Source organism: Suhomyces tanzawaensis, assembly GCF_001661415.1.
Source record: "Suhomyces tanzawaensis NRRL Y-17324 unplaced genomic scaffold CANTAscaffold_3, whole genome shotgun sequence".
NCBI classification, from domain to species: Eukaryota; Fungi; Ascomycota; class Pichiomycetes; order Serinales; family Debaryomycetaceae; genus Suhomyces; species Suhomyces tanzawaensis.
In genome coordinates this window covers 1,458,743-1,484,681 of record NW_017963638.1, presented here as the reverse complement: position 1 = coordinate 1,484,681, position 25,939 = coordinate 1,458,743, and the positions used below count along the sequence as shown (strand labels likewise).

Below are 25,939 nucleotides of genomic sequence, written 5' to 3'. Positions count from 1 at the left end.
CTGCTCCGCGTCCAACTGACACTAGCCGACGGCCAATCAGCCTGCGAGTGAAGCAGGGCCCGTTTACGTACGGCAATAGATGACAAATCAGCAATCAAGCGATACGGAGAATGCCGACACCAACTCGGACCGTGTCAAGTGGCGGGGATCATCGAGGTTTTATACTGCTGCACGGAACACCACACTTCCGACAAACCACACGGTGACCGCCACCCATGGCTCAGAGTCGTGCCGATTAGCAGCCCCGTACTCCGAGCCCGTCGCTGCCAAACCTTTCAAATCCCGCATTTGTAAGCATTGCATGCACTTCTAGATGCACCATACTTGAGGTGCAACCAGAACAGGGCACCTCGTGTCCGCTTGCCTGGTATGGCAAACGGGTGCTGTTTCCGCAATTGCTCCACTGGCAGGGCCATAAGGGGTCCCGGTAGACCCTGCGCCGATCGACAGTACGGCGATCCGAAGAACATGTACATCTATTGTGTGCAGCTGTTGATCAAATTGCGCGATGTAGCCACAAAAAACACTAATGACAGCTACTCTAAAGGATCGCGCGCACCTACCGGACTCCACCTGTCGGCGTATAGGACGCAACTATCTGTAGACCACCACCACCACCAACACCATCACCAACCGCACATGATCTAAGACTGCTACACCCTGACAGGTACTGCCAACATCTGAGTAGTACTTCAGTAGCTGAGGGGGGTGCATCCTTGCAATTCTCACGTGCCCCAGGCTGCCGCAGTCAGTGGATATGACTGCAAAATCCCCTGATTATGACGAATCTACTATGGCGCTGGACCTTAGCAGCGATCACGGAATCTGGCTATAATTTTTGGCAATGAATCAATTAGATCACCAAAGCGATCCAGTAGCCGTTACTGGATTTCCAACACTATAAAATGTCCGCTGTAGCCTGGACAAATCGTAGTTCAAGATTATCAATAATATTAATAATATTTCAATCTAACCATGTCTTACAGACCATTGGGATCCGAAGTTACTGATCCATTGATCAGAAGCAAGATCGCTGCTTTATCTTTGAACGGAAGTTTATTGACCAACGATGCCGTAGCCAAATTCCAGAAGACCATCAAGTATCCGGAATACTTGGGAGCCTTCGAGTCGGAGGAAGAGGGAAAATACAACAACTTCAAGAACGTCGACGGTGCAAAAAACGACAAGGGCCACCTCGGCGATAAATCGTTCAAGCACTTGTTCCCCGAAGGGACCAAGTATTCTACCGAAGACTTATCACCAAACTTTGGTACTGAGATTACTGGGATCCAGCTCAGTGAATTGGACGAAGCCGGCAAGAACGATTTGGCATTGTATCTCGAAACTAGGGGCTTGGCGATTTTCAGAGACCAAGACTTCAGAGACAAGGGTCCAGCGTTTGCCAAACAGTTTGGAGAACACTTTGGACCTTTGCACATCCATCCTGTGAGCTTCTCGGCCGATAAGCATCCTGAACTCTTGGTTACTTTTAGACCACCAGGAGACGAGACCAGATACGAAAAAGGGTTTGCTGGAAAGACTGGTGCTTTCGCCTGGCACTCCGATATCAGTTTTGAGGAGTATCCTGCTTCGTTTTCTTTCTTTGTTGCTTTGGAAGCTCCCAAGAGTGGTGGCGACACGGTCTTCATTGACTTGAGAGAGGCCTACAGAAGATTATCTCCAACCTTGCAGAAGTTTTTTGAGGGATTGACCGTAATCCACACGAATTACTATCAAAACCAGTTGGCATCTCTCAACGGAAACACTGCCAGAGTCAAGGGAGACTACTTCACCGAGCACCCTTTGGTCAGAACCCATCCTGTGACCGGAGAGAAGAGTTTGTACTTTTCCCGGGCCTTTATTCACAGTATTAAGGGGGTCAAGGCTGAGGAGTCCAGCTTCATTTTGAACTTCTTGGAGCAACACGTTACGAGCAATCCAGAAATCCAAGTTAGAGCCCAACACAAGGGTACAGATGCTAGAACTGTCATTGCCTGGGACAACAGACTCGCTGTGCATACTGCTATTGCGGATTTCTTGCAACACGCTACTGGGCCAAGACACCACTTCAGAATTACTGTGCTTGGAGAAAAACCCTACCTTGAAGAGGAAAACAAAGAGGAGGAGGTTGCAGTGAATGGACACTCAAATGGACATTCAAATGGACATTCAAACGGACATTCAAACGGACAAGCGCAAAATGGGGCTCTTAACGGCAATTGAAAACCTCCCAGTTTATTTTACTGAAGATAGTTAATGTTCGATATGTTGACAATGTTGTGAATTTAATTCTTCTTGTGATGTTATGATACTTAATACACAATTTATTCAGACTGACGTAGAATGCTGTATAGAACTACTTTGAATAAACTACAGTTAAAAAACGTCGAATCACTGTCATTACTACATTGAGCTAAAAATCGTAACTCATAATTTATAGGGGTTTTCACATCCCTGACGTAGTTTACTTGATATTCAATGAATAGTAGTTGTAGATACCACGTTGTGCAAATTCCAGGGGCCATACATCCTCGATGTATTTCCCATTTTCTTTTGGCCTAAGTTTTTTGGCATTCCGCAAATTATAGTATCCAATAGAACAACTGATCTTTCTGGATGCATACTTCAAAAATTCCGGCTTTTTGACCTTGCTGACAATTTTGTTTCCAGTTTCCAAATCGTAGTACACCAAGTTTGAAGAAAATGAGGCATTTCCACGAGATGAGTCTGTGCTGGTTGTGTTGATTATGGACGAGAATTCTGGGTCTGACTCATCAAGTTTGTAAATCCAAGCTCTTCTACCTTCATTGTCATAGAACTTCCAAACTTGGGGTGTGGTGGCTTCGTCAATGAATGACTGCTGAGCTGGTGTAATCTTAATGTGTTGTCCCTTGTTTGTGAGATCAAACAAAACCTTGTAATCAAATTCAACTGCAATTAATGAGGTGTTAAACATTGTTTTGAGTAGCTGGTTAAGATTCCATCTTGAAAAATTTTTAATTCCAGTAAGGTCCAAAAATTTAAGCTTAGATTCGCTTTCGCTAAGAGATGCAAGATCGTCGTAAGAGACTGTGGCGTGACTTATGGAAAGACTCTCGAGGTTGGTGAATTTGTTCTTGATTACGTTCAAAATTCTGGAATTTACAGGAAGACCTCCCAAATTAAGGTACTTCAAGTCTGGGGCCTTCAAGTGACGAAGTGTGTAAAGGAGATACACATCCGAGAGTGGAGATACAACGTTGGTATCAATTTGAAGATTAAGCCATTGGAGTGAGTCGTTCGCAACGGCAGGATGAGTAGTCAAAAAGTTGATTAAGTCTTTGGTTGTTAATTTAGAACAGCGAGCCAAGGACAAATGCGTAAGTCTCACTGAATGTGGCAAACAATTCAAAAGTACGGTTGAATTGATTGAAGTGTGGTTAAGATCAAGTCGGGTGAGTGAAGTGAAATTGGGAAGAAGCTTATTAAATATGTCGAGTGTGAGACTTGAACAATCATGGAATGAGATTTTCATCAAATTATCGAGGGAAGACTCCAGTGGAAGAGTTTCATGAATAGTAGGAGGCAGCATTGGAGGAGGGCTTTGGAGCTCATCCATTTCAAAATCTTCATCCTGGTGTTGTTCGACTTTCATCTGAATATCTTCTGTATTTGGATTAGCAGAACCTTTAATGACAAGCTGCTGGAATGCCTTTACAAATGCGTCGGAAGAGGCACCACAAAAGTCGAGGGCCTGGATCTTGGGCAATTGGTTGAATAATAAATCAAGAACATTGACATCCATGTCGTCCTGGATGTTTTCGGAAGCCAAAAACTCGATCAAGTTAGGAGTAAGACCCAAAGACTTGGCGATGGTAGCACTAGTGACCATCTGAATTTCCTGGTTCATTCTTCCAGTTCTTCCTAGTCCGATGGACGTGAATTGTTGGAAGTCCATGTACTCCACGTATTTTCCGATCGTAGGACTGTTGAGTAAGTTCGAGAGGAACTTATCGAATGCATGAGGCCTGTTAAAAATGGCATACTTATACAAGAAGCACAATGAAAGCTGATGGATTTTTTTCAGTAATAAAGGGATGGTATTTGCAAAGTTTTCGAGATTTGAGTTAATGCTAATGGAGTTATCATCATAATAAACGATTTCTATGATAGTGTACAAGATTTCCAATGGGAGGGAAACAAGTGGGGAGAATGGCTCCTCGTTTTCTGCGTCCACACTCATGTGGTCGTCCTCTGGGGCTGGGTCGTTGTTGTAGAGGCCCAAGTCGTAGTTGGACTCGTGCAAGTCATGGTTGTAGAAATCGACTCTGGAGCTGGTTCTGGAAGGTCTGCTGGAGGACGATTCGGGAATCTCATAGATGTGGGACGATTTGGGCTTGGGGTAGAGGAGATTGGCGGGGGCTTCGAAGAGCTGCTCTTCGTTGGAGGTGATGGGGGAAAGGAAGAAGGACGATGGGATGGAGTACTTCTGGTGGGGCAGATGCAGACGCTTGCGGGACTGCAGACGCCGCCTCTCTCTGTCTTGGGAGTGTGCTCGAGGCTGTCTTTCGTCGGTGTTCAAGGTGAGCTTGGTGCTGTCCAGCTCCAAGCCATGGAGGGAGTCCTGTCGCCTGGAAGCACGGTGGGAAGGCTGCCAGTCCCAGCCGCGTGGAATCTGTTTGTCTTTGGAAGAGACCTGGCCCATGGAATACAAGTTGGGGGTGCTATAAGGAACTCGGTGCAAGTCGCTCTTGTTAAAATTAATCATCGCAGCGAAAGTGTGCACACTAAACGGGGCAGTTTGAATATGGCGTGGGAGGCCAAGCGAACCTTTACAGCAATACCCTGGAAAACGGTTTGTTTTAATGGGTTGTAATACGACTAGGTGACCTTGCCAGGCACGGCACGGTCACGGTGGGCTCGTCTAGACCCGTGGTTGCCCAGGCGCTATTGTGGGTACCCCTCCGAGATCGCATAAGCGTGGCCAGCGAAGAGGTGGGGCTGGCAGGCGGAAAGTTACCGCGAGGATCGCACTGGGGCGCTTGCGGTGGGACGTCACCGTGGGGAGACGCACGGGGAAGGTGGAGACACCATCCCATCACCCACCCACCACCCACCACATACCACCCCCAAGAGGACGTGGGACAGCCAGTATGTTGTAGGATATACCACCACAGTGTCCCTACCGTGCCACCACCACCTCTAGCGGTAAGATCCCGGATGCGCTCTCCGATGAGGACCCTCGTCGATCGTCCGGGGTTCGAGGTGTTCATTGCAAAAAATGCCGTAAGGTGCGCGCGGGTGCGCGCTGGCACCCGCCGCAGTAGGCGGTCGTTTCCCGATTCGCAGTGACCACCGCCAGAGGCACTACGGGAATTTCTGGTCCCACCACGCCCGCGGCTGGCTGGCGGGAGCGGCCCTGCTGATGTGGGGTCGTATTGTGGAGACTGTTGGGCCGCCGCAGGGGACGGAGCTGACTCGGCCCACGTCCGCAACCAGCTATCCTCCATCGTGCCATATGCTGGTTACTCGTGGCCTACCCCATAAAAGGAGTGGGGCCCCACCACCTGTGCCTAGCCTTCTCCGACCCAGCCCAGCCCTCCGCCAGACCCTTGGTGCGCATCCCCGGAAGGCCCGCTTACGTAACCGCCGCTCCTCCGGAACGGTCCGGTATGATTCATCTTGTAGGCTCTTCACCACCAGAAGCACCACCAAAACTGCCAATTGACCATGGCTAGCCCCTCCAATCACACTCCCCCTCCCATCAATGCGCCCCCTGACTCCGATGACGAGTCGTTCTCGGAGTTCGAGCGCTTGGAGTCCACGTTGCCCGACCCATTGAAACGGTCTGCTACCTCATTGCTTGAGTTGTTGAGCGTATCCACCAACAACCCCCACATCAACCCCAACCAGCCATATCCGTTGGGCCACCACGCCAGCCCCTCTGGATCATCTACGCCAGCGTCGGCTCTCAGAGACTCAGGGTACCCTTCCACCAGAACTCCCAGACCAGAGCCCCACGGAAGACACCCCACTCTTCACTCCCACTTGGTGCAAAAGCTCTCAGAAAGCAACAGTGGACGTGAGCACTCGCCTATCCCGTTGCCCAAGCCCAAGTTCGATGCCGCCATCCACAAGCCGGCCATGAACACCAAGCAGTCGTCTACGGGAGTGCTTTGGGTGACGGAACGTGCTGGAGAGTACGGCTTCAATCCCGAAGATAACCACGACTGGGCCAACTTGGGTCAAGGTGCACCAGAACACGGTGACACCGTGCCAGGCTCGTTCAAAAGACCCACTTCCATCCCCATTTCCGAGCTTTCCAAGGAGTACGCTCCGACTGCTGGAATCAAGCCCTTGCGTGAAGCCGTGGCCAACTTGTACAACGAGGCCTACAGGAAGAACAAGTCCTCCAAGTACACCTATAAGAACGTGTGCATCGTGCCAGGTGGCAGAGCTGGCTTGACTAGAATTGCTTCCATCATCAGCGACTGTTACCTCTCGTTCTTCCTTCCCGACTATACTGCCTACGCAGAAATGCTCTCGCTTTTCAAGAACTTTTCGCCCATTCCTGTACCCTTGAGCGAGTCTGACAACTACGAGGTTCACCTCAATGTCATCAAGCAGGAGCTTGTTAGAGGTGTCAGTGCCTTGCTCACCTCCAACCCCAGAAACCCCACCGGTAAGTGTATGACTCCATCGCAATTGAAGCGTTTGCACCAGTTATGTCGCCAGAGTTGTTTGCTTATCATGGACGAATTTTATTCCCACTACTACTACGACGACGGGTGCACTGGCTCGTCGATTTCCTCGGCAGAATTCGTGGAAGATGTCAACAAGGACCCCGTGTTGATTCTCAACGGTCTTACCAAGGCGTTCCGGTTGCCAGGCTGGCGGGTGTGTTGGATCTTGGGCCCCGAAGAGTACATCAATGCGTTGAGTTCCGCTGGATCCTTCTTGGACGGTGGATGCAACGGTGCGTTCCAATACGCAGCCGTGGACTTTTTGCAGCCACTCAAGGTGAGGCAGGAAATGAAGGCCCTCCAGATCCACTTCAAGATGAAGCGTGATTACATTCTCGGTCGTCTCTCCAAGATGGGCTTCACTTTCAACCAGGATAATACCCCCAACTCCACCTTCTACTTGTGGTTGAATCTCTCGCACTTGCCAGGCAAGTTATCCAATTGTCTTGGATTCTTCCACGAGTGTTTGCACGAGAAAGTCATCATCGTCCCAGGCTTCTTTTTCCTCATCAACCCACAAAATTTGTCCAGGCTTGAGGACGTCATTTGGTACAACTACGTCAGAATCAGTTACGGACCAGAGTTGCCTCAGCTAGAGAAGGGAATGGACGGTATTGAGCGCATCTTGCACAAGTTCGGGTGCCTTCCTTACGAGATTTAGTGTTTTTTTAGTGGTTAATGACCAATTTCCAATGAGCGTGATATTTATTAGCCCTATTGTATATTCCTGGCTGATTAGCATGTGTGGTTTGTTGTCATGTGGGCATGTGCCTAGGGATGTCGTAGAATGTCGCACGGATGTCGCGGCTTCCCTTTCCTACCAAAGGCAATCCTTACAACGACTAATCCTTTGTAGATTTAGTTTCCATTTCGATCTCCCTACTTGGTCTTCGTATACTTTCTTGCATTATCGTCAAAACAATGGCATCCTTTGATACCTTGAGTACTGCCTCCAGTACTATTGCCGATATTATTGCCCTGAAAGGCGAGAACATAGACAACCTTCCTCCATTTACAAGCGCCAGCGGCGCTTCAGAATTGCTACTGCAAAGTGAGGCTCCGTCTTCTTCCATATTTGGGACCTTCATATGGATTGGCTCCCTGATGTTCTTGAAAGGAATCAATTGGTTGGTACTTTACATCCCCACAATCATTATGAATCTCCTTAGCACCAATTTCCAAATATCGTTGTCGTTATCCTCCCTTCTCCTTTATTTGGGCATTATTACAGGTTTCTGCTTCTTGGTGGTACGGTACAAGTACTTAACAAGATATTCCCAGAACACGGCAGACTCGAACCATCAAAAGAAGACCCTCAATGAGGGCATGGACTTTGTTGATCCCTTGAATTCTAAGAAGCGGAAGAAGACCTCTAGCACAAATTACTTGGACGAATTCTTGAGTGCTATTAAGGTATTTGGGTACTTAGAACGGCCTGTATTTCACGAACTCACGAAGAGTATGACCACTCAAAAGATCGCCAGAGACGAGATCCTATACCTCAACGAAAGTCTTGGCTTCACCATAGTAGTTGAGGGCACGCTCCAGGTTTACACCAAGATCGACAACAAAAATGAGCAGGATTCGAGCCAGTATTTTGATTCAAATGAGGACAACGAGTTGAATTTTGAAAAAGATGACACACTTGTCATAGGCGATCAAAGATATCAACTTTTGAATGAAGTGAAAAGCGGTGCTCCGTTGAGTTCGTTGATAAGTACGTTAGACCTTTTCAAACCCCTGGACGAACCAAATCTAAACTCCACCTTGTCTTCATTCAAAATTAATGGCAAATCACCTCTGGTAGATCGAGACCAAACTGTTTCACCAACTCCATTTAATGATCTTTTGAGGGAAAATTCTACAACCTCGTCTATTGCATCAGGACCTATCTCACCTTCACAAGGTGTGCCAACTCCTCCGGAGGAGCAAGAGCAAGAGCGGCCCAAGTACCCTCATATTGTGGTTAAGCCAAAGCCAGCAGAGGATTTATCTAACAAAAATAGGTACCATCATGGAGGTGCTACCATTGCCATTATACCACGTCAAGCTTTTCAGAGAGTTCAGGCCAAATACCCTAAAGCTACCTCGCATATAGTTACCATGGTTTTGACCCGTTTGTACAAGGTAACTATGAATGCTATTCACAACTATTTGGGTTTAACCAAAGAGATTATCGAAAGTGAAATACAATTAAATAAGTTAGAAGGGATTGAAGATGGTTTGTCATTGCCAAGATACCTTTACGAAGGTTTAATCGAAAAGTTTTATGACAAAAATGGGCTCAAGAAAGCAGGTTCGTCTTTATCTTCTTCCATAAGCATTCAGAAAAGTATCAGCTCCAATCAAAATTCATCGAACGGTTCAAAACCAAGGGGGTTGAATCGTACATCTTCGAGATACGTGGTATTGGCTTCACGATCAAAGTCATCTCACCCAGGTGATTTGTTGTCATCAGTTCCTTTATCAAGAAGATCAGATTATTATCAGAGTCATACACATCCTCCATTACCATCAAACTTTGTTCTGGAGGCTAATTTCAATTCTAGAAGGTCCGAGCAAGGACAAGCGTCCAAGTCTTATAATTCGCCAACCTTAAATGAGAGCAAAAACACTTCGACTAACTTCGAAAATATTCGTGAACGGACGTTCTCTGATGAGAGGGAAGAAACCGAAGAAACTTCCCTTCGAATTGCTATAGTGGAAAACATGTTCAAAATTTTGGGTATCAACGAAAATTCAAGTTTGACTAGTACCATGAACTTGGCTTCAAATCAATCTTCTGTGAGTTCCTCGATGGTTGGATTGTCAGCCTTGATGGACGAAAAGGATAACAGAAAATATGCAAATGGTACTTACGATTCGAGAACTGGCGTGGTTAGATTTGACTCGATTGGGAGTAATCTACTTGCACCAGGGAGATCTTCCACTCCTATCAAATTTTTCAGCACCATCAACCAATCTGATTTGAAGACTTCTAACTCTCGTGACTCCACACCTTCAACCTTACTCGAAAACACTGGCCAAAGGAACTCAGTGCAGGCCCTTCATCCCGATTTTAATAACGTCAAGAATGAGTTCTCAAAAGTATTGGATATAAAATATTTCGAGCCAGGTACAACTTTGGTAGAACAAGGTACTTTTAATTCGGGATTGTATTTTGTCTTGGATGGGAATCTTGAAATATTGTATTACCCAGTTAATAATGCTAGTGACGTTTCGTCTTCGCGTTCGAAATCTGCAAAAAGATTATACACGGTTGAACCTGGTGGATTGGCAGGATATTTGACTTCGATTGTTGGCTTTCGCTCGCTAGTTACTATTAAGGCCCCAAAGAACAGAGGTGTGATTGTCGCACATATCCCAAAAACCGAGTTTGCAAAATTGATGGACAAGCATCACTTTTTACTTTTACCAGTGGCATCTAAATTGAAGAGCTTATTGTCCAGGCAAATTTTAACAATTGATTTCGCTCTAGAATGGTGTCACATCCCGGCAGGAAATGTTTTGTGTTCTCAAGGCGACTTGGCCAATGGTTTCCATATCGTATTAAGTGGAAGATTCCGTCTGGTTCGAAATAATAGTCTAACATCTGAAGCTACCTTAACGGATTCCAATGCTGATGATCATAGTTACAATGGTAATTTGATTGATGAATCGAATAGTCCGAAGCATCTTCGGGCTTCAACAACAGAGGAAATGGAAACTTTGGGAGAGTATGGTCATGGTGAGACCATTGGAGAGGTTGAGGTTTTAACAGCATCTAGAAGAACCAACTCTCTTATAGCAGTTAGAGATTCAGAAACTGCAAGAATTCCAAGAACTTTGTTTGAGATGTTGTCCCTCCAAAACCCGTCTCTTATGGTCAAAGTATCCAGAATTGTTGCCAATAAAGTTGCCATTAAAGCTTCTTCTATGAATCATGGATCCAATTCCATGCTTATCCCTACTTCTACTACCCCTTACGTCTCAAATGATTATAAAACGATCACAATTTTGCCTACTGTCAGTGGATTGCCAGTTCGTGAATTCGCTGATAAATTGGTACATGCTTTGAAGACGATTGGAAGGAATGTTATTGTTCTTGACCAAGCATCAACTTTGACTCACCTTGGACGTCATGCGTTTGACGAACGATTATCGCAGCTAAAATTGTCTGGGTATTTCGCGTACTTGGAAGAGAGATACGAGACAATCGTGTACATTTGTGATACACAGCTTAAATCGAACTGGACTTCCACGTGCATTTCTCAGGGAGATTGTATCTTACTCTTAGCGGATGCTGAAGATGATGTGGTGGCATCTGGAATTGGAGACTATGAACGACTCTTGATCAAATTGAAGACTTCGGCTCGAACTGATTTGTGCTTGATTCATCAAGATAAATTTGTTATTCCTGGCTCTACCAGCATTTGGTTAAAAAACAGGCTTTGGGTACATGGGCATCATCACATTCAAATGGAAATCCCGAGAGCTGCAGACCAGCAAGTAAAAAAGAAGCCAAATATCATCAGTGACCTTGCTGCAAAGATTGGTAGCAAAACTAATCCTAATATTAAACTTAGATTCGAGAATGTGAAATCGAAAGCAATGTCCTCGTTTATCAAGTTAAACAATAAAATTAATAGAAATGAAGGCAATCATTTCAAATCACCCCAATCTCATAAAAACGATTTTTTGAGATTAGCTAGAATTTTGTCAAATGAAGCAGTGGGATTGGTTCTTGGTGGTGGAGGATCTAGAGGTATTTCCCACGTTGGGGTAGTTCAAGCCTTGGAAAAGCATGGCATACCTGTCGATTTGATTGGAGGAACTTCGATTGGTTCTTTTGTTGGTGGCTTGTATGCCAAGGACTATAATACTGTCTCCATTTATGGTAGGGCCAAAAAGTTCTCTAAAAGAGTGGCTTCTGTGTGGAGATCAATATTGGATTTGACCTATCCTGTCACTTCCTATATTACCGGATATGAATTTAACAGGGGTATTTGGAAAGTGTTTGGATCCACCGAAATTGAGGACTTCTGGATTAAGTACTTTTGCAACTCGACTAATATAACCAATTCTACCATGGACATACACGAAAATGGCTACGCGTGGAGATTCATCCGTGCATCGATGTCATTGGCTGGTCTTCTACCCCCAATTGCTCACAATGGGTGTATGTTACTTGATGGTGGCTACTTGGATAATTTACCAGTGATGGAAATGAAAAAGAAGGGCGCCAAGTACATCATTGCTGTGGATGTCGGCTCAGCCGATGATAGAACTCCAATGAACTATGGTGATACCCTTTCAGGATTCTGGGTATTGTTTAATCGGTACAATCCCTTTTCGAAGCATCCCGACATCCCAAACATGATGGATATTCAAATGCGGTTGGCGTATGTGGCCAGTGTTAATGCTCTAGAATTGGCTAAGAAGACTCCAGGTGTGATGTACTTGAGACCCCCAATAGATAACTACGCCACGCTAGACTTTGCCAAGTTCGACGAAATCTACCACGTCGGTTTGGCGTATGCTGACTCCATATTCAGCACCTGGGAAAACGAGGGCAAGCTCCCTCCAATCTTGGGTATGGTGGACAAATCAGAAAAGAACAATGAGAGAAGACTTTTATACAGAAGAAACTCTATATAGACTCCATGACTTGCTAGAGCAGTGTCTTCTAGATGAAAATATCGCTAGCATATAGGATGGTCCCCAAAAACAGTACAGTAGTAGGTAGTGCGCATATCGGTATTTGCAACCATCGCAGGAATTTTTCAGACCCTAGATCTGCGTAAGGGCAATTGTATATGACTATCACAATATGATAATACAAATGCTACGGCGACATGGGGCTCGCTTGGGACCAAGGTGGCCAGCTCACAGATTGCTCTCCAACAATACCAAGCCGCTTTTAAAGTACGACCCGACAGATCTCGAGGGCGATTTCACATCATACAACGTCCTTCCATTTCTACAACACCGCCTCAACCAGCATTTGCTCACGAATATGCCTACAGGTAGGACACCAAGTCACAATTTAAGGCCAACGGATGATCAGCGTAAATTATTAGCCATCCTCCAGTCACAGCACAGTGCTATTTTGAACGGAGGCGTGAGTACAGGAAAGTCCCTAGCCTCCGCTATCTACGCCTTGAACCTTACTTTTTCAAGGGTGCCCAAGTACGGGATAATCAGGAAGCGTTCAAGTGTGGATAGCATCATTTTAGTACCGACAGATGAGATGGTGGCGAAATATCAAATGTATTTTGAGATGTTGACCACGGATATTCCTGCGTTGTGTTGTCCTGATGAGCTTAAACTTCAAAAAGGCGGCACAGGCTACACTTTAACGAGAAGGCCATTGGTCATCGAGTACTTGTTTTCTGAAAAACCAACCGAAACATATTCCACGGATCTGCAATCCTCAGTGCCACAAATTCTTGTCACCACTTTATCGGGCTTGGAGAAAGTTGTCCGCAGTGAAGGACCCCAACAAACAAAGCAGAAGCACTTGTTAGACTTACAGCTACTTGCTGTGGATGACATGAGTTTGTTCCTCAAATCAACACATATAGGCCAGGATTGCCTTATCCAAAAGTCTGGGAAGAAATCGAAGTATGTCAACAGTGTTCAGAGCCTTATCAAAGAAATACAAAACTTGCATCTATCAGAGTACTACAAGGACTTGGATAGACGATTAGATATTACAAAGAAGAAATTTGAAGAAGAGAAGGGGTTAAACAACCTTGGCCCCTCTGAACTTGAGAAAAGACTTACCAAGCACAGGCGTAAGTTCCTTTATAAACCAATTCAGTATTGCTTTATTAGTAAATCTGAGGAGTCCTATAAGCATTTACTTCAAACCAAGCTGAATCTTGATAATACGAGGAGTATCAATATGGCAATACAAAAACACAACCAGGTTCAGCCTCAAGGATTTGATACCACAAAGATACACGATCTATACACAAAATTTCTTATTGAAAAAAGTGATCAACTTACTCAACGAGATGAAGATCCACTTACTAGGTTTGTTGAGAAACTTATCAGATTTAATGATACCCAAAGAGTACTAAAAGAGAGGGAAAGGAAACTAATTTCTGCATCAAGTAGTATTTCCTTAGATTCTCAACTGTCAACTACCGACTCATCTAATTTCTCTTCAAAACCCTCTTCTAATGAAGTTCTGATGATTAATGCCTATTTCCCAATAGGTCTTACAGGTGAGAAGTTAGAATTAGTATTGAAAGATTTAAATGTATCAGAAAACTTTCCTTCTGACTCTGAGATAGTCAATCTTATGAATCATCATGTGGAACTATCAAGACACAACGTGAAGAACCTTGAAAAGTCATTCTTAAAATTCAAAACGGATTTGGAAAAGGATATGGTTGATAGGTCAAGTATCCGAAAATACATCCCACCTTTAATTAAAAAGTTCAAAGAGTTGAATCCAACCAACGACTCAAAATTTTTAGTCGTTGTACCTAACTATGTTAACATCAGAAAGATTATCAAAAAATTGTCTGGCACTTGCAAAGGTGAGAAATTCAGGGCACTTTCCGACACAAAGGTTAATCAAGGTATAGCTACCCAAGGTGAAACCGACCAAACTGAAACTTCTCATACTGAAATAGCTGCTGGAAGCTCTCAACATCTCATCTTGAATGCTTCTCAGTCCATTGGTATTGACTTTTCGGGCTATTCTAATGTGATTATTTTTGGCCTTGACTCCTTAATTCCTCAGTTGGCTTTTGTTTCCAAGCCATCATTGTCCTCTTCGGCAAATAAGGTATCTGGTATCGTGGATCCATTTGATGATTTGAGCGTCTATTATTTGGCGAAGTTACTTGCAACACCAACCAAGCAGGAAAAGAATATCCTCTTTGTTTTCGACTCGTACAGTAAAAGGTCATCTAAGCAAGATAAAATAAAAAGCGAACAGAGCCTTAAACGTTTCAGTGAAATCATAATGTATAATCAATTGGTGAAGAAAGTCAACACCAAAAGCTTATTCGAGGAAGATATTCCGCTAGTTTACGGAATTGATGACAGTTTTGTCAGTTCAGTACAATCTCAAAAATGAAGTAATGATAAACCCTAAGTGCATACATGTATATATTTATTTAATCCTGTAAAAATTGAAACCTAGAAACTCCCACCCTAATATTAACATAAAATAGCATAAGCTATCTATAAACCTTTATTAAAGACCATTATTAGCCTTCAAGAGCCATTCCACCTGCTTGCATTCTCATTTGCAAAGTTTAATGTTTGTTGTCCCTTCAAAGACTTTGAGCTTTCGTCGGCAGACAACAATGTTTTATAGAATTGAACTACTCTTGGATGTGATCTCACTTTATTCTCATTGAAATTCAAAACCTGTAAACCTTCCCTGGATACAGCTCTGGACAAGGCAACATAGGACTGCCCGGTTTCAAAAACATTCTTCAAATCAACTTTCACTTTAGGTAATGTTTGACCCTGAGATTTATGAATAGAGATCGACCAAGCAAGTATTAGTGGAAGCTGTACCCTGGATACTAAAACTTGCTGCATTTCATCCTCGACATTCCACTGCTCTGGCTCTACTAAAACAGTCCTGGTGTTCACACCATCGGGAAGAAGGAACCGCACCAAAGGATACTTTTTGTTTTTTGAGTCTTCTTTGATGGTTTTTAACAACTTTTCTTTTCTTTGCTTATTTTCATCCTCTGGATCATTTTGTGAAAGCTCCAGGGTAGATGATACTTTTTGAGAAACATCCAATTTTGGCAATTGACTATCGGTACTTGAGCAATCTATGATTGAATTATCAGGCAGAGCATTCTCTTGGTTTGAAACCAGCAGAAATATATAGTCAGAGCCCTTATCTTTCTCGTCACCATATGCCTTCTGATAAGTATCTTTGTCCATAAAACCAACCACTTGACCAAGGGATCCATTGACAAGCGTTTCATCAAAATTTTTGATGCACATAACTTGGGCATCTTTTTTCAAGAACAACTGTTGTGGGGCCAAAAAATTTGACAAAAGAGTTTGTCTCTGAGGGTTAGGTAAGGTTCCAGAGTCAATTGAATTGAAAACTTGTGCAGGACCATTAATTTTATTCAATCTCGAATTATTTGCTCTGTCTACTTCCATTCTGGTTGCAAACAATTCAGTTGGAACTATCCCAGTTGGACACTTCAATGGTCTCGATAATTGATGAAATTCTCGAATGCTTCTTTCTGAAACTACCCCTGTTCTCATTTCATTCAACATATCAATAAAAACTTGGTCTCCTTTTTGACGAAAAACTTCTTTTAAAATAATAGTCTGTTTGATGCACTCTCTCCATGCATAACACTCGAATGAAAATAATGGTTCTTGTGGCTGATTGAGCCCATTGCCATCTGGTCCAGTTCTCTTCACAACAGGTGGTAATTGGTAAAAATCACCACAAGCGACAAGCTGTATTCCTCCGAAAGGTAGTTGGTTCTTTCGTATTCTCTTGGCGATCTCATTTAATTTGTTTAAAAGTTCTCCATCGACCATTGAAATTTCATCAATAATCAAAACCCTGGTTGTCAACCACTTATTGATTGCCTTTCTATTCCGACGGAGCTTCTTTATCAATTGATCGGTTGGCTCTTTCGCCAACCCTACACCAGCAAAACTGTGTAGTGTGATTCCCCCAATATTACAAGCAGCTAGACCTGTGGAAGCTGTAACAGCTACACCCCCCTCTTTGTAACGACCCTTCAAACTTTTTATAATGGTTTTAAGCAAAACTGATTTACCTGTTCCTGCAGAACCAGTGTAGAACAATGAAGTGCCACCAAGCACTTGCTTCAAAACATATTCTTGTTCAGATGATAAGATGATCGGTTTGACGCTCTTAATATTATCTGCTGAGGGTGTGAAGTTGTTACTATTCATATCGGGCTTTTGAGTAGCAAATTGAATTGAATGGTACAGTTCTTCTTTCTTTTTCTCTCGGGTCTTATTAATCGAGGAATTCGAGAAGTTTCTCGTCTGGTAAGAGGGATTGAAATTATCTGATATGTTTCTGAGTGGCGTTTTAAACGGTGCCATGAATGAGGATGTGGGTACTGAGTCCTCTACCTCTATTATTTCGGGGAGCTCCTTATCTGAGATTATCGGACCCTTGCTGATTGGAATTTGCTCATTCTTAAAGATACTTTTTGGTAAATCTACTGTGTTTGCTTTACGGACTGGCTCTTCAGTTCTCTCGAAATCTATCTTGTAAAATCCAAGGACATTTGGAGTATCGGGGACAACACGTTTAGACTCACTCTTCAACGAAGAATCTGCAGGTCTTTTAACTGATTCGAAGCCTGTATTTGCCTTGTGACTCGCAGCTGCCTTCAATATTGCTTCATCGTCATCACTGAAGTCAAACGAATCACTGAAGTCCGAGAATGAATCGGATTTTGGCAGATCAACTTTTATGACTTCCTCAGTTGCAAGTTCATGTTTAATGCTTCGGACATCACTAACAAATCGGTTCTGACTTCCCATCTTATTTCTGTGCACATCCTGGCTTGAAATATTGTGGAATTGGGAGTTTGATAACGGTGGCTTTACAGCACCCTGGCTCTCTTCGCTGAAAGATGAATCAAAATCAACAACTTCTATGGCTTTTATTATGGCTGGATCCCTTTCAACTCCTCCTGCAACACCCAAACTAAATTTCTGTTCATTTACCTGCATTCCTCGAAATTGAGCTCGATGAATCCACCGCCACGTTATTTGTGATTTGATAACTCCAAGCCGAATCATGCAATCTCAAACAACTTTGTATTGTTGTTACCAATCTCTACCTGGTTGGCTTTTGGATGTCGTATGAAAGGCACTCTATGATTTCTGAAATCTACTTTAGTTGTGTGTATGACAAGTACTGTTTTAAGAAACTAGACGCGATTGTATCATGTGATATTTATCATGTGACTACAGCTCTTATTTAATGATATGATCCAGAAGCTTTTGTATGAAACGTCAAACCAGACGACAATTAATGTGTATTGGCACCAATTGCCCATCCTAAGCCAGAAACAAACATCTTCGACAATTTCTCACTTGCGTGATTTGTAGAGGCAGTTGCCTCGTTTATGATGTCATTAGCAATAGCGCCGATATTCTCCTTGAACTCGCTAGATATTGTTATGTCATTGAACTTGGTCACATCCTCGACAATTGAGTCGGTGTAATGAGCCTCGATTTTCTCGTTAACCACTTGCCACTGTCTCAAAATGGCTTTGGTATTACTTGAAAATGACAATACCTCTAGGGTCAAACTAAGTATTTCTCTTTGTTTGAGTAGAATATCAATGGTCTCGGGATCATCTGGAGAAATATACTTACCAACCTGATAAAAGGTCAACCAGAGTTCATTCAAATTCTCCTGGTGTTCGAACAATTGCTTGGAATTCTTATAAGCAAACGGAAAATTGTTATCGATCAAAGCAGACTCAATACAAGCAGCTTTAAGCTTATTAAAAGCCGATCGGCTCGACTGATCTGTTTCACTTTCAGGTGAATCTTGACTATCTTCAACGAAGAAGAGGTTCAAATCATTCAATATCTTGTATAACTTCTCAAACGCTAAGTATGACTTGGGATTCAATTCAAGAATCAAAGTAATCAACGAAAGTGACGAATTGTCTTCTTCTGGTCTAAACTTTGTGATAAGTTTGTGTGGTGTAAGTGGATTGTTATACCCAAGATGAATTTTAAAGTTCTTCATATTTGAAATTGCTTTCAATAAGTGCTTTATGGCAACAATCTTTTTTCTTGTTTCAGGCAACAACTGCTTTGATCCTAATTGATCAAGAAGACCTATGCATTGGCTGCATTCGTAAAGCTTTCCACTTCTATCATCAAAGTTTGTTGCGAGATCAAAGCATTCCCAAAATTTGTCTAGGATTATTATAGCCAAGTCATTATCGGGGATCTCAAAATCTTGGTTCAAATCCATTATGGAGTTGAATAAGCCAGCTGAAAGAAATCTTTCGATGACTAAGGTGTTGATGTCAGGTAGCTCTGATGCAGGAACAAATGCGTTTTTGAAATTCTGAACTGAAGTAAGCAATGGGCCAGAATTTGAGCTGTTGAGGTTACTTGTTATTTTAATTATCTCTCTTCTATTATCATTAGATTCGGTAGTGGAGTATCTCAATTGTAAGTACTTCGAGATAGTAAGCTTATTGATAGGAAAGAGCTTTTGGCAAGTTTCAACAATATTTCTTAGCGCTGAGATTGAGTGTCCAGTTGGTTCAAAGAGTGGCGCAAGAGGATTTGACTTATCTTCAACAAACTCATTCAAGGTATCATAAGTTGGGAGTTGATCAAAACCATTCTTCAATTCTATGGGTTCCTTTTTAGTCTTGATAAAGTTGAGCGTGCTCAAAATAAGATCATAAACTTTGATTGTCTCAATTGAAGTTAAAATTTCAGATTCACTAATTGAATAGAAGTATACTCCTGCAATAAAATGCTTGATGATGCTACTATAGTCTTCAAAATCGAACACACCTGACTGTATTATGGTCCCAATGGTTATGTTCCATATTTCGTATTTGGATGTATGCTTTTGGACTTCGAAAGGCACAAACAACCAATGCAATAATGGAGCAAAGTCCTTCTGATAAAATTTAATGTGGGGTATTATCACATTAGACATCCATGACTTTAGCCCAAGTCTTTCTTTATGAACATAAGAATTCATGGGCTTTATCAATTCCATAAATACTTCTTGTTGTGAATCAAATTTCTCAAACTGCTCGAATTTTATCGAATCTGGGCTTGACTTGCCAAAGTTATTCCAATAATATAAGTAAGGTTGAACTACTCCAGCATACCACGCAATAAATGGTTCATACTTTGCGATAAGTTCAAAGAGCGGCTTGAATTCATCTATGTTATTGCCATACTTCGAAGAGTACAGTACTTTAGCACGTACAAACTTGAAAATCAACTCCTCAGGAAATTCATCGCTATGGACCAGAAGACTTGCTTGTACTTTGCTATCCCGTACTATTTCTACTGCTGAGTTCAATGCAACAGCATCTAGTATTTCTTGCTCCCCGTACGAGAAGCTAATGATAGTTTCAACTACTGATTCATCGATTGTATCCTCGGCCGGCTCAAATACTATGGACTTCACGATATTGGAAATAGTTTTGGGTGAAGTTGAATTCGGATAAGTGTGCACAACAAGAAGAGTCAATATGTTTTCGATGTTGGTATATTCTAAGTTGGGATATACCTTCAATACGGCACCAATTGTGGTATAAACCGTTTGAGACGCAATGGGTAAGTCACGCCCAGCCAAAGCCTGAAGAAATCCCCATAATAGCTTTGCGTCCTGCACCTCTGATAAGTTAAATGTTCCCATGTTGCTTTCTCTATGGGTATCGAATCTTTTAAATGTAGCGTTGTGATCTAGTCACATTGAAGTCGTCTCCTCACCATTTTTGGATCCCAAAAATTCGGGTAGCCTACAAGAGTACCTGATCATATTACAACAATTCAATAGTATCACAACCTAACATCATACCTGACCAGTTATTATAGAGTAACTCCATGAAGAAATGTCCTTTGTAAGTAACAAACAACAGAGGCTCATAGATGATTCGGCAGCGAACTCAGTTAAGTTTTATGATAAAATCACATCTCAGTACTTAAAGTTACGACAAGAATTATACCTGTTGAACGTTACAATAATACAGGAGAGCAATGATGGAAAGGTCACAGAAGAAAGTAAATTGAAGTTTGAACAAATGCGTTTCGAGTTAGATCGAGTTGTTGAATTGTACAGAACGCACATCAATGAAATAACGAACAGTCTCGTAATTCGAAGGACTTATACACCTCCATATGTCACTAACTTAAAATCAGAATTCACACAATTGACTGCGAAGATGGACACTCTTCAGCAAGAAATTAAAGACATAAAAGAAATACAGAAACCCATTCTTGACAAGATGAAAATTCTAGTTAAAAGTTTCGATAACAACTTAGTGGCTAAAACTTCCAAAACCTTCAACCCTAACTCCATAAGGAAAGAATACGATGACAGTGTCCCCCAGATTAATTTACACTCATTGATTTTCGAATATGAAGAAATTAGAGCGATTTTTAAAGACATTAACTTGAATTTTGATCAAGAAGAATCAGAACTTCCTCAAGTTGATACCATCAAAAGCTTGGATGAGCAGTTGAAAAACTCAAAAATATTGGATAATTTTGCTGAGAACAAATACTGTTACAAACTCAACAAATCACAGTTGCATGAGGTTGGCCGCTTCCCTACACTTGACGATTATGATAAAGCCATAGAGCAAACACTCCATGGAATTAAAGATTTACTCTCCGAGGGTGCGCAAATCAAGGACAGATGGACCGTAAATGCCAGAAGATTGGAGGTGATTAGGGACGCTTTACAGATTTATAATGACTCAGAAATTCAATAGTTTAATGTATTATAAGAATTACTATTATATTAATGTACAAATGATCATTTGATCATCAAAAGGAATTTTATGACTGCTCAGGGGTCCCAAGATGCGCAGGTATATCGCCTAAGCTTGGGTGAGCTGAATGCAAATCTTGAATACCATATCAATACTAGAACAAATCTCACCCTATTTTATCAACCCCCAAGTGCAATCCTACCAAAAACATCGAAAGTACCTTTGCATACTTATCACTGGATCTATTCAGAAGTTGGGGAAATCAAAATCACAGAGTCTCCACGGATGAACACCATTTCAGACTTCTTTACGACCGGCTGCTCTTCTCCTTCACTGAATATGAATTCCTGGGCGTCGCTCAACACCATGTTACAATGGGAGTCATATCCTTGAAGCTTTCCTTTCATCTCTCTTGCACCCCTCAATTTCACCAACACAAACTCATCTAATTGGTAACGGATTAAGTCAAGTGGCTCTTGCTGCTGTTGTTGTGGCTCTGTGTGAACTGTAGACATTGTGCTTTTATGGTTATTGAGTCAGTCTGGATCTATGCACGAGTCTGTGGCCAAACTCTCGATTCTGTTGGAGGAGTTCTGATGTCGCAGTAAGTCGCGTGAATGTCGTGCTAAAATTTTTCATGCACTCAGAATACAGTTATATCAGTAACGGGAGCACTTGATCAAACAGGCTCGTAATTGAAGTATGAGTATCCACACCTCCGTAAGAACACTCCTGAGTAGTGTGATACGTCTTGCACGTAGCAAGCCGTTGAGATTTGGAGACTTAAAGAACGTGAAATTGAGAGAGCCAATCGTGCCAACCCACAAGAACTTCGATGTTTCTCCAGACCATCCATTATGGGCCTTTTTCCCCCAAGGAAGCAGCACTGAAACTGCTTTGAGAAACACTGAACAGTTGGACACCACTTCTAGAGAATGGACCATCGCAGAATTGAGAAGAAAGTCTTTTGATGATTTGCATAAATTGTGGTACCTTGTCTTAAAAGAAAGAAACATCGTTGCAAGAGAAGTCAGATTAGCCGAGTCCTTAAGATACAAAAAGATAGATCAGCACAACGAGCTCGATGGCAAATTAATGGAAACTCAAAAGAGAATCAAGAGAGTCTTGTTAGAAAGACAAGTTGCATATGAAAGAGTTCAAACCTTCACATCGGAACAACAAGAATATTTGAATGAGTTTGAGGAAAGATATGTCAACAGCTCTGAAGCCGAAGTGGGTGCTTTCAATGAAAAGCTTGTCAGATTGCAATACGCATTTTTTGGAATTCAACCACAATTGGAAGACTACAACTTGAATGAGGATATCAATGTGAAGTTCGTGCAAGGATTAAGTTACGTTGCTAACCTCAAGGCTAGAAAGTTTGCCACACAAAACTCTGACGAATCTTTGTTGCCATTGAACGGAGTTATGGAAGAACTTCCTTTCTTGTTACGTGACACTGAAGAAGCAGTCGCTGAAGTCAAGGAATTAAGAGAGTCTGGCCAATCTGTAGTTCTTGACAAGATTGATGTTTTCCCATTCTTGAGAAATGCTCTTGAATCATTCATTCAAGAATCTACCCAATCACATAGTTAAACCCATCTGTACATAAATTTCATCCCAGGTATTAGTAATGATAGCAACTTATGTAGAAGCAGCTTACTGGTTTTCAGAAGCTAAAATCACTGCCGGAGACTTCCTAGCACACACTATTCCTTTCTGACTAGTGCTAGTCCAATCATTGGGAGTGCGACATTTTGCGACATCCAACTTAACTCGAAACCAGGTTGAGTATCAATTCACCTTGCTCAACTACTAGAACTAACACGCAATATGGGAGGAAGAATACATGGCTTCTTAGGAGGTGTTTTATTGACCTCTGCGCTCACATACTATACCGGCGAGTACTTCAAGAAGAATCAACAATTCATATCACACCAGCTCAGAGTATCTGACAATACTATCAACAACAGAATACTCTCTGATCATGACTTGAAGAAAGAACTTATTCCTATAGATAAGCGTATCGGTGCAACCACTAGGGTCAACTTTTCTGAGACCTGCAAGGATATCTGGAACGATGAGATTATCAAGATGGTGAATTGGGTGTATGGCATTAACTGGTACCAATGGGGCCTTACCGCTGATAAAAAGTTACTCAGTATTTCTGACAAGATAGCTAACTCTATCACAGAAAAGAAGTAAAGGACTGTACTAAGGTTTAGGAAAAGTGTCATGTTGGAGTCAGGCGTCGTGTACATTTGAGTATTTAAATAAAAGAACTAAATATACGTATATGTAATGTTTCCAGTATCCTTGCATGTGGCCAATAGCTCGGACTAACTTTTCTTTGTGGAGGTGGTAGTCAGATCGGAATTTTCAGCCTGTTCTGTGACAGTTGCAGACAGCTTGTGTTGCTGATAATACTTCTTGATATCTCTATCCATTGACCAGCCAACTATCGGGCCAATAATCAGGAGTAAAAGACTAACAAATATCTGAACAATGTACCAATTTCTGGGAGCAAGTCCTAAATAAAAGCAGCCAACAAACCATCCAATTAAGTCAGTGTAAATTGTGTCAACTCCTCTGTTCAAGTTCTTTAAAATAATCTGGGCACATTCCGACGCAGGCATTGCATGACTTGGTCCCTCGATAACTTTGGTAATTTCTGGTTTTGTCTGCTGTTCAACATCATAACCCTCACTTTGGAAATTGCCTGCAATTACGGTAGCGACTCTAAAGTTGAATGGTTTCAATTCTTGACGTAAAATAATCGAGAAGTTTAGAAGGGCAGCCTTCATTGGCCCGTACTGACCGTAACCAATGAATGGAAATACACTGATAACAGATGAGAATAATACAATCGTTCTCTTTTTGTACTCATGTGATTCCTTGTTGGAATGCACCTTGGAGATAGTTTTGTAAGCGGTGTGACAAACATTGTATGCTGTCTTGAAGTTAATGTCAATGCCATCGTTTATGTCTTTTTCAGTAATGTCAATGAATAGCTTTGGAACAGCAGAACCGGCACAGCAGAAAATAAAATCGGGATCTTGTCCTCTTTTGTGGAAGACTTCGTCCCACATGTCTTGAGCAGCCTTGTAGTTGGACACATCACTGCTAATATAATATATCTCCGTGTTGTCCTTCTTGCCGACAGTCGATACTATCCTTTCAACTTGGGCCTTCAACTTGGAAGCAGTTCTTGCAACTAAAATAACCGAACATTCCTGCTCATATAACTTTAAGGCGATCTCTGCTCCAAGACCTTGTGAGCTTCCCACAATGAGGGCTGTCTTGCCTTTTGGTTCAAACTGGGAACTGAAAAACATTGTGCTTGTAATGGTGCTTTAAACTGATCAATAAAAGGCTCCTTTGGTATATTTATCTAGATGAATTCAGTAGTGCGCGAATCTATTTTTTCAAATTATCATATGAGTATGATGGTGAAGCCTACGGCTGTGAAGTGGTGCAGTAGCCTGCTATTTCCCTGTATGAGTTACGTGCGCTATACCTAAAAGGAAAGATCAGCATACCGTTCCACCTAAACAATATGCGCGCATCCATGATTGTAAATCCAAATCCCATATGGAATAAGTAGCGCGCTTACTCTGATGGCTGTAATGATAGCCACGCGTTGAATATTTGAGGGCGCACATAGGACGGGTGCTGCGACAGGTAATCTACGACGGGCAATTTATGACGGTAATCTATGACGGTAAACTACTCCAGTTGGGGAAGGTACAGAATAATTTTTGGAGTGAGAGTAAATAGAAAATTGCAATAAAAACTGGAACCTCAGTCCTTTAATTTTTGAATATGCTTTGCTCTACAAGAATCTTTCAGTCCCCTACCTGTAATTGTGAACCTTCTCGATCAATTATCCTCGTTTGTGTCCTATATTTTAGACTATGTACATGATTAAGATAAAAATGGAGATTTTGGAATTTCAACTGTTTCTCTAGTTGGTCTTGGAGTAGTTCCAAATTTCTTCGATTTCAAAAGAGTACCGACTAAAGGTCCCTCGTGATATGCCATGTTAGGTTTATTTTGCAAATTCTTCTCGATTTCTGGATCATTGAAAGAGCCAGTTTCTGGGTTGAATTTGAAAAATTCAAGCTTAGCGGTTTCCACTGCATTACGGAAACTTTCCTCTCCATCATTACGCAATTTGGTTAACTTGTGAACGTTGTGCTTGGTGAGATCATCCACTGGGATGTTTTGGAGTTCTAATCTGGCAACAATCTTGGCGGTGTACCAGAACTTAATTTCATAATCAGAATCAACCAACTCCAATACAGACATTGGAGCCTTATCTTCGCCTAATCTGGGTTCCAATTTGATGATTCTTGTGAAACCAGAACTTCTACCTGGATACCTTTGTGCTAACTCGTTGATGATCTTCGATCCGACTTCTTTTCTGTCCGGAGGCTGTAAGAAGTTCAAGGCATCGTTGTTTTCGAGACGGTATTCGAAGTCCTTATCAGCCAACTCTTTGTTGTTCCTGATAGCATCGGCCAAAAACTTTTCAATCTTGGATTGAGCTCTCTTTGCCTTAGCTCTAGTGGTGATTATATTTTCATGACGAATTAAATTGGCACACAAGTTCTTGTCCATCAGCTTGATATGGCGTGCCACATTAGCATGAAACTTTTGCAAGGAAGGCATCTCTATTATTGAAGACTATTCTCTTGTTCGTTCACTTCTGTTTCATCAACTTTTTTTCCACATCATAATTTCGCGACATCG

At 42.2% G+C, this 25,939-nt stretch overlaps 13 protein-coding genes across 13 annotated transcripts; 7 read left to right on the top strand and 6 right to left on the bottom strand.

Annotated features, from left to right (window-relative positions):
* Positions 1-975: 975 nt before the first annotated feature.
* CANTADRAFT_21504 (TauD/TfdA dioxygenase family protein) lies at positions 976-2,223 on the top strand (the record flags this gene model as incomplete). The annotated part of the gene is made up of 1 exon (XM_020206702.1): positions 976-2,223. One exon carries the CDS (start codon positions 976-978, stop codon positions 2,221-2,223), a length of 1,248 nt encoding a protein of 415 aa, XP_020065380.1.
* Positions 2,224-2,464: 241 nt separating this feature from the next.
* CANTADRAFT_89828 (uncharacterized protein) lies at positions 2,465-4,222 on the bottom strand (the record flags this gene model as incomplete). The annotated part of the gene is made up of 2 exons (XM_020211612.1): positions 2,465-3,532; positions 3,677-4,222. The coding sequence occupies 2 exons, from the start codon at positions 4,220-4,222 to the stop codon at positions 2,465-2,467; spliced, it is 1,614 nt and encodes a 537-aa protein (XP_020065379.1).
* A 553-nt stretch (positions 4,223-4,775) lies between these two features.
* Positions 4,776-5,599, bottom strand: CANTADRAFT_230525 (uncharacterized protein). Its single transcript, XM_020206915.1, has one exon. It carries the CDS (start codon positions 5,487-5,489, stop codon positions 4,842-4,844), a length of 648 nt encoding a protein of 215 aa, XP_020065378.1. The 5' UTR covers positions 5,490-5,599; the 3' UTR covers positions 4,776-4,841.
* Positions 5,600-5,709: 110 nt separating this feature from the next.
* CANTADRAFT_50563 (uncharacterized protein) lies at positions 5,710-7,383 on the top strand (the record flags this gene model as incomplete). The annotated part of the gene is made up of 2 exons (XM_020209839.1): positions 5,710-5,942; positions 6,006-7,383. The coding sequence occupies 2 exons, from the start codon at positions 5,710-5,712 to the stop codon at positions 7,381-7,383; spliced, it is 1,611 nt and encodes a 536-aa protein (XP_020065377.1).
* A 368-nt stretch (positions 7,384-7,751) lies between these two features.
* Positions 7,752-12,359, top strand: CANTADRAFT_35288 (lysophospholipase; the record flags this gene model as incomplete). Its single annotated transcript, XM_020208627.2, has 2 exons — positions 7,752-8,630; positions 8,673-12,359. Coding segments are annotated over 2 exons (4,566 nt in total), but the record flags the coding sequence as incomplete, so codon positions are not given.
* Positions 12,360-12,621: 262 nt separating this feature from the next.
* Positions 12,622-14,787, top strand: CANTADRAFT_32620 (uncharacterized protein; the record flags this gene model as incomplete). Its single annotated transcript, XM_020208462.1, has 1 exon — positions 12,622-14,787. A coding segment is annotated over one exon (2,166 nt), but the record flags the coding sequence as incomplete, so codon positions are not given.
* Positions 14,788-17,605: 2,818 nt separating this feature from the next.
* CANTADRAFT_25913 (uncharacterized protein) lies at positions 17,606-20,135 on the bottom strand. Its single transcript, XM_020207582.1, has one exon. The coding sequence runs from the start codon at positions 20,107-20,109 to the stop codon at positions 17,728-17,730; it is 2,382 nt and encodes a 793-aa protein (XP_020065374.1). The 5' UTR covers positions 20,110-20,135; the 3' UTR covers positions 17,606-17,727.
* Positions 20,136-20,305: 170 nt separating this feature from the next.
* CANTADRAFT_50291 (uncharacterized protein) lies at positions 20,306-21,187 on the top strand (the record flags this gene model as incomplete). Its single annotated transcript, XM_020209809.1, has 1 exon — positions 20,306-21,187. One exon carries the CDS (start codon positions 20,306-20,308, stop codon positions 21,185-21,187), a length of 882 nt encoding a protein of 293 aa, XP_020065373.1.
* A 121-nt stretch (positions 21,188-21,308) lies between these two features.
* Positions 21,309-21,795, bottom strand: SMX4 (U4/U6-U5 snRNP complex subunit). The gene has a single exon (XM_020206910.1). It carries the CDS (start codon positions 21,700-21,702, stop codon positions 21,430-21,432), a length of 273 nt encoding a protein of 90 aa, XP_020065372.1. The 5' UTR covers positions 21,703-21,795; the 3' UTR covers positions 21,309-21,429.
* CANTADRAFT_230518 (mitochondrial 54S ribosomal protein uL29m) lies at positions 21,539-22,901 on the top strand. Its single transcript, XM_020206914.1, has one exon. It carries the CDS (start codon positions 21,890-21,892, stop codon positions 22,781-22,783), a length of 894 nt encoding a protein of 297 aa, XP_020065371.1. The 5' UTR covers positions 21,539-21,889; the 3' UTR covers positions 22,784-22,901.
* Positions 22,902-23,020: 119 nt separating this feature from the next.
* CANTADRAFT_5904 (uncharacterized protein) lies at positions 23,021-23,392 on the top strand (the record flags this gene model as incomplete). Its single annotated transcript, XM_020210787.1, has 1 exon — positions 23,021-23,392. The coding sequence occupies one exon, from the start codon at positions 23,021-23,023 to the stop codon at positions 23,390-23,392; it is 372 nt and encodes a 123-aa protein (XP_020065370.1).
* Positions 23,031-24,715, bottom strand: KSR1 (3-dehydrosphinganine reductase). The gene has a single exon (XM_020207581.1). The coding sequence runs from the start codon at positions 24,520-24,522 to the stop codon at positions 23,527-23,529; it is 996 nt and encodes a 331-aa protein (XP_020065369.1). The 5' UTR covers positions 24,523-24,715; the 3' UTR covers positions 23,031-23,526.
* Positions 24,716-25,046: 331 nt separating this feature from the next.
* MRPL8 (mitochondrial 54S ribosomal protein bL17m) lies at positions 25,047-25,874 on the bottom strand. The gene has a single exon (XM_020207580.1). It carries the CDS (start codon positions 25,856-25,858, stop codon positions 25,112-25,114), a length of 747 nt encoding a protein of 248 aa, XP_020065368.1. The 5' UTR covers positions 25,859-25,874; the 3' UTR covers positions 25,047-25,111.
* Between the last annotated feature and the right edge of the window lie 65 nt (positions 25,875-25,939).